The sequence below is a fragment of the Charadrius vociferus genome, unplaced genomic scaffold, assembly GCF_000708025.1.
Source record: "Charadrius vociferus isolate BGI_N301 unplaced genomic scaffold, ASM70802v2 scaffold1041, whole genome shotgun sequence".
NCBI classification, from domain to species: domain Eukaryota; kingdom Metazoa; phylum Chordata; class Aves; order Charadriiformes; family Charadriidae; genus Charadrius; species Charadrius vociferus.
The window spans coordinates 1,457,800-1,464,366 of record NW_009646843.1 but is presented as its reverse complement, the minus strand read 5'-3'; the positions used below and the strand labels follow the sequence as shown (position 1 = coordinate 1,464,366).

The following is a 6,567-nucleotide window of genomic DNA, read 5'->3' as shown; positions in this document are numbered from 1 at the left end:
CCCACAGCCCCGGCCCGGCGAGGGGCTGCCCGCAGAGGCCCTGGCAGGGAGGAGCGGGACTGGGCAGCCCTGGCTGCAGCCGGGCAGGGACACTGAGTCGGCAACACCGGGGCACAGCCTGGGGACAAGGGCCACGCTCAGTCCTTAGCCTCCCCCGGCACGTGGGTGGCTCTGCCCACACAGCCAGGCTCCAGCTCCCCTCCTGTTGTACCCACAGGTGCTGGACACCCCCAAGGTGTCAAAATCACCACCAGTGATTTTGGCACCCACCTGGTCCGCAGTTGGAGCATGGGGATGGGGCTGGCATGGACCCACCATGGGCATTGCAGCTCCCAGCGTGACTGGCAGGGCCACCAGCTCGTGGCTGCCCTGGCACGGCTGCTGCTAGCCGTGCTGCCGCTGGGGAAGGGGACGTGCCAGGGGTACAGGCAGCCCCGCGGCCACTGCCTCCTCCCCTGCCCCAGGGAGCGCCTGCACCCACGGAAGGGCCAGGAGCTGCCAGACACGCCACATCCCTGCCACAAAGAGGGGACAGGGTCAGCGAGGGACAGGCTGGCAGCAGCAGCCACACTGCCCCAGCAGAGCTGTGCACCACGGGAGGCGGACACAGCCCATCCCTCCCAGCACTGCCCACATGGCCGATGGCAGTGCCATCTTTGGTGCCAGCACAAGGCCCTGCACCGCTCCCAGGGACTTCGGTTCCCTGCGCTCTGCCGCAGCCCTGCCCGTGGAGGAGCGGGACAGCCGGTCCCTGGCACCCGAGCCCACCTCAGCGAACGAGCTGCCCTCAGGCAGCAGCAGAGCACGCATGCCATCATGCCACTCCTGTGGGCAACAGCCCGGCATCCTGCAGCACTCACGGATGTTTTCGGCACAAGCTGCACAACAGCTTGCAGAAGTGCCAGCGGTCTCCCAGCCCAGACTGTCCCATCTTCCCCTTGGTGACTGTGGCGTGCCCAAGGCCATGCCGACTTGCCAGAGCGGCACAGAGGAAGGCACTTACCGGCTTTGTCTGGACCTCAGGGTGCCATGGGATGACAGCACCGCCTCGAGGAGGGCCGATGGGAACGCAAGCTTCCCATCCCTCCCAAATATCTCCAAGGTGTTTGCATCCTGTTCTTTGTTTTGAAGTATGGCAAAATCCCAGGAAGGACTCTAGCAGAGAGACAGCACCCAAAAGTAGTAATAAACACTCTATTTGGAGAGCTTCACCTTAGGGAAACAGCAGATACATAAACACTGTGTACACGGGAAGGCAAAACTGTCAGTACACAGACAGGAGTGACACACCGGACTGGGCAGTGCTGGAAATGGATCCCTCTTGGTGTCAATGCACAGCGCATCTAGCGGGCACCTGCCCTGGTACAGTGGGACGAGAGCTAAGCAGCAGAGATCGGAGTTGGAGGCCATCCAGGGCTACCAGGCGCACAATGCTTCCTTCAGTTCATCGCAATTTTCTGCTCATTGATCAGCTCGCAAGGTTTAAAAGGACTCCCTCTGTAGCAGAAGACTAAGGTCAGAACTCAGCAGTGGAGCAAGGCTGGAAAACATTAGGAAGGCGAACCCAGACCAGCAGGAGCCTGTCCTAAGGGAAGATGGCAAATTCTGTGCAGGGTGAAGAAAAACAAAGCTCATGCACAGCCTGGAGCGGGGAAGGGAAGGCACTCACTCCGAGCACCGAGATCAGCAACCAGCTCGCTCTCTCCTTGCTTACCCTGACCAGTGTGCACATCGGATTTTGGAAGTGCCTCTACAGCCCGGCTCTGAGCCCCGCAAAGGCGTCAGCTGCTCCCCTGGCACACAGCGCTGGGAGCCAAGGGCACCAGACCACCCTCCAGCAGCTGCCGGGGCCACATAACGGGAGGCAGCAGCTTGGCTCAGCCCACCCTGCCAGCGCAGCATGCTTGCGGCTGTCACCCATGCTCCTGCCAGCCCCGTGGACCCCCACCGGCCAGGGAAGTCCTCGGAGGGGCCACATCCGCATCCTTCTGCCCCGTGGAAGAAAACCAGCAGGATCCTTGCCACGGACTAGCAAAGCCTCAGCTCCATGGAGGCACTGACGCTGGGACAAAGCCGCGGGGTGCCTGACTTGGAGCGCTGGCACTGAACACGAGGCCAGCCCAACGCACATGGCTCTTGTGGTGGGCTAGCAGAGAACAGGCAATGCCTTAGCTTAAGGCAAAACATCTAAAGAACTTGTCCAAAACGCGCAACAGTCTCAGATGCCTGCCCTTCCTTCCAGGGCCTTTTCTAACAGATCTAGTACATTAGCACCATGAAGAGACCATCAGTCTTAATTTCCAGGTTTGAATTATACAACATCCCTTTTCCGGGACAGTACAAATGTGTAAGAGCTTTGAAGAGAGGGGTTGGGCAAATAGTGTTCTAATGAAAGACTAACGAAGGCAGGTTTCCAGAGGATCTGTAGCTTTTTAGTTAGCTAACAATTTGACCCAGTTATACTACAGTTTTCTGCTGTACCTAAATTTATTCCCTCTCTTTTCCCTTAGAACCCTCCTTCCCCACAGTATTTTGGTGGCAGTAGGGAAAATCCTGCACTTCCATGCAGATCCTGACAGAATTAGAGATGAACTCACCCTGCTCTACCTTCCTCTGCTGATTGCATTCAGACCTTGGAGATCTCCACCGCTGCCAAGTTTGGCTGAGATTGGTTTAAGTCACAGGGGGGTAAAGACACACACGGTGAATGATCACGTACACCTGTTTCCATAGGAAACCAGGCTAAACAGTTACTTTCTTCCACGTGGAAATCCTCAGAGCAGAGGTCTGAGCTGTCTGGAGAGCCAGGAGCTCTAACCCCTCTCGCAGCCCTCCGCTCCCACCAGCAGCAGTTTGCACACCAGAGGTTGTAACTACTTGTTAGACCCAAACAACCCAACTCCTGAACCAACGGCTGCGGTACTGCGAACGGCTCTAACGGCAACCAGTGGCTCATGAAATTCTGCACACAAACCTGATCAGAGGAGACATGGAAAGAGATGCCATGCTGGTTATTTCCTATTTTAAGCCTGTACAAAGCCAGGCAACCTGCACCGTGTCCCAATCCATGCTGCATTAAGCACTGCTCGCTATGGTCTAGAAGTTCTCCTCCAGGAAAAGCCACCTCCAAGCATGGGATGCTGTCCCTCCAGGTGCAGGAATCCATTATTTGCTCTGGTGAGGGAGGAGGTGGCCGCTACCAGCCTGTTGCCAAACCCTCCTTATACCAGATACACACTTCCTCTCACACTGCACCCACCTTCACAGGAAGCAATTACACAATGAAAACTACTCTAAGGGAGTGAAGTATTTGCTGTCTAGCAAGTCTTTTCCAGCTGGATCCTTTTTTCTGACAGATTCAGTCCCCGTTCTGCTCAACGGGTGCATACAGGAGGGTAGGGCTTTGCTTATCCAGAGGGATAATGAAACCATTGTGGGCTGGCAAAGGATGTGCGTTCTTGGGCCACCAACAACTCCAAGAACAGTGTAGCAACTTGCTCTAGAAGTCTTGGCTGAAATAACTGTAGCCTCCTGGGGCAGTTGACTCTTCCCGGACATACTGCTGTGGCGGAAACGGTCCGACAACCGGCACTGCTCCTGGCATCCTGAATATCGAAGGGAGCAAGAGGAAGGGAAGGAGAAAAAGGAGACAACGTCAGAAGTGCTCCGAAATCTGCCAGCTGCAATCACTGCTCAGCAGGCACGGCTGTCAGCGGAGCAACAGCCTACTGCAGCCAAGTCAACAACTTGCCAGAAAAGCTTCCAAGTGCATCCTTGCCCTCCGTGCGTGTGTGTAAACAGACACCTTTAACATGGCAGAATTAGCGACTGCACAGCTCAAGGACTGTTAAAGAGCTTCCATTACAAAGCAAGTCTGGCTCTTGTCAGACTGCAGAAGCTGGCCTGGAACAGGACTGAATGGCTGAATCCAGAAACAGCTTTCTGAAAGGGAGTTGTGTGGCTGCAAAAACTCGGACAACATCCATGTCCTTAAAGGGAACACTTATACGTGTGTGTTGGGAACACCCTCAATGTTATCTGTCTAGAATTGGATACTTGCTATTCACTGATACGGCTGTGCTGTTCAAGAGACAGAACTGTTCTGGCGTGACAAATGGAGCATGTGTTCCCCAACCAAGTACTTCAGAGAGCCAAGGGACCATGGGGCTGTTATTCCACAGACAGGCAACAAGAGATCCCAGTTTTCTTTCCCTCCCTCTCCGGGAAATTTGGCTAGCAGTCTGTCCTCACTTCAGGTAGGACTTCCTAACACTTCTTTCTTGTAAGAAGCTCTCTAACCAACCCAGGCTCGTTACTGAGTTTCTTTTAGCAAAGGCTTTGAAATTAGAGATCTGAACTTTGACAGTGTCCAGAAGAAGTATTTTTGGTATTAATCATCTGGCAGCCTAAATTTTTCAGGTTAATAATATATGCAGGGGATGCCATTAATTAATTCACGAGCTGTGAGAGCGAGTTTAGGAATATAGTCTAGGTTTCTGGAGTGTGCCGACTACATGCCAAATTTTAAGACAAGCAACCCCAAGAGAGATTAGAATGGCAACCAGATCTCCACTGAGCCAGTCAGTTAAAATCTCAGTTGTTAGAGAAACAGTGTTTAATGGGTGTCAGGCTGGACGCGCTCACTGCTAAGGTCCATACTGAGCTGAACCATCAAGAACCAAAAGCAACTACAGGGCAAGGCCTTCTTCAGCAGCATCCCAGAGCTGTCTGCAGAGGGAGCTGCCGAAGCAAGTCGGCTTCAGGACAAACAGAGCACGCTTGGACAAACCCTGCTGTTCCGCTCCCACGTCAGCTGGAAATACGCATTCAAAACTGCATTTTAAGTTAAATTTAAGCCATTGATTTGAACAGCGAGGCTGGAAACACACTTAGACGAGAATGTCACTTACTGATTCTTGTGTTTGAAGCCACTGATGTGAGCTTGGTACTGCTCTATGGAGTTCAGTACTATGTTACATGTGCTGCAGGGGTACCCCTTCCCAGCTGAAACAGACATCAATGTTAGCACACACAGCTAGCCAACAACTTGGTGCCTGAGGTAGAAACAAGTGAGATAATCAATCACTTGATGTGTTAAACAACCGCTAAACAAAGACAAATAGCAAGTCAATAGCCTGAGCAAGCCAGGAGGTCCCAGAATCCCACTACCCTACCATGTGTCAGCCAGTCACTGCAAGGGAATCGCTAAGCCAGAAAAGCTTTCCCGGTCAGGACATGGGTTTGTTTATAAAAACAAAGACACATTTCCTGTATACAGTTCACAATATCAGACATAGTAAAAGTCTCGGGATTAGGACACCAAACCTGATGCTATACTGCCTTTGCAACTTCATTTCTCTCCCAAATTCCCACTTCTCCTGATCTGTACATCTCATAACAGAAAATGAGGGAGATAAGTAATTTGTTAGCTTAAAGTGTTTCCATAAAAAAAGCAGCCAGAGGAGATTACACCTGATGTTCAGTTCCATAATGCAGCATTCTGCTAAGCCTTGCTGAGGTGCCAACTGAGAATATTAAGCTCTATCCTCAAGCAGTTTGGTTACAGTCAGCATATCAGTTAACTGCTAAAAAAAAATAAAAATAATTCCAGCAGTATTGTACTAGACAGATCAATGGTTTTGTGTAACGTGACAACTCCAACTGGAATGAACGTTCGGGAGGTCACAGATACCAAACAGGCAACCATGGCAGCACAGCTCAGCACCGGAGTCTCTAACAGGGGAAAATCCTGGCAATTGTCCTCAAGACAGTAAACGCTCCTGAATTTTGGCTCCCTGGGGAAGTTTCATAAAGATAACATTTCCTTAAGGTGAAAGAGGAGTCTCACTCCAGGGGTGCAGAGCAGCGTAGTCACTGGGCGAGAAGCACAACACATGACGTAGCACACATTTTCCCACCCAGCTGCTGCACCTCAGAGAGATTTCAGACTCTAGTGGGACATTCAACTCTCAAAACAGAGCTGGACCCGGGTGGGAAAGGCCAGAAGAGGTGTTACAGCCCTCAGCTCTGCCTCCCTGCATGACTGAGGCCAAGATCTCTCTGTTGCAAATCTGGCAAACAGGTGTGTGCATGAAGTTGTCCAAACTTCACTCCTGCACCCCAAACCAGTGGTTCCTAGAGGAACTTTAAGCAGACAAACACCTTTGTGTTGCGCTGCAAACGCATCTTTACCTGCTACCAGCCAGATCCCAGCAGAGAGAAGTTTAGGGACAGGCATGGCTGTTAGCACACAGAGACAGGCAAAGAGAGCAGGAAAAAAAATCCCTGACTGCAGCCCATCACATCCGAGCAGCCTTCGATTACAGCTCATGCTCCGAAAACTCGCCTGAACAGTTTAAGTGCCACGGAGATGTGCCCGTAGGTACTCGGGTTCTGCCAGCACTTCAGAGGAGACATAACTCACGCAGGCAGGGGCACTGCCCACCTACCCAGCCTGCCTGGGCTGGGGTTCCTGCCACTGTCAGCGCCTGAGTCACACTAAAGTGGCACTATTCATCAGGCTCCACTAATTAGGTAAAGAGCAGATGGGTAACAGTAGATACCAAG

General features: G+C 52.3%; 1 protein-coding gene across 1 annotated transcript in view; it reads right to left on the bottom strand.

Moving 5' to 3' along the window:
* Positions 1-3,289: 3,289 nt before the first annotated feature.
* Positions 3,290-6,567, bottom strand: part of ZNF346 (zinc finger protein 346) — a 12,073-nt gene continuing 8,795 nt past the window's right edge. The window contains exons 5-6 of the mRNA XM_009893670.1: positions 4,911-5,004; positions 3,290-3,605 (exon numbers count right to left, since the gene is read on the bottom strand). Coding sequence (XP_009891972.1) covers positions 3,500-3,605; positions 4,911-5,004 — 200 coding nt within the window. The 3' untranslated portion in view covers positions 3,290-3,499. The remainder of the gene's footprint in view (positions 3,606-4,910; positions 5,005-6,567) is intronic.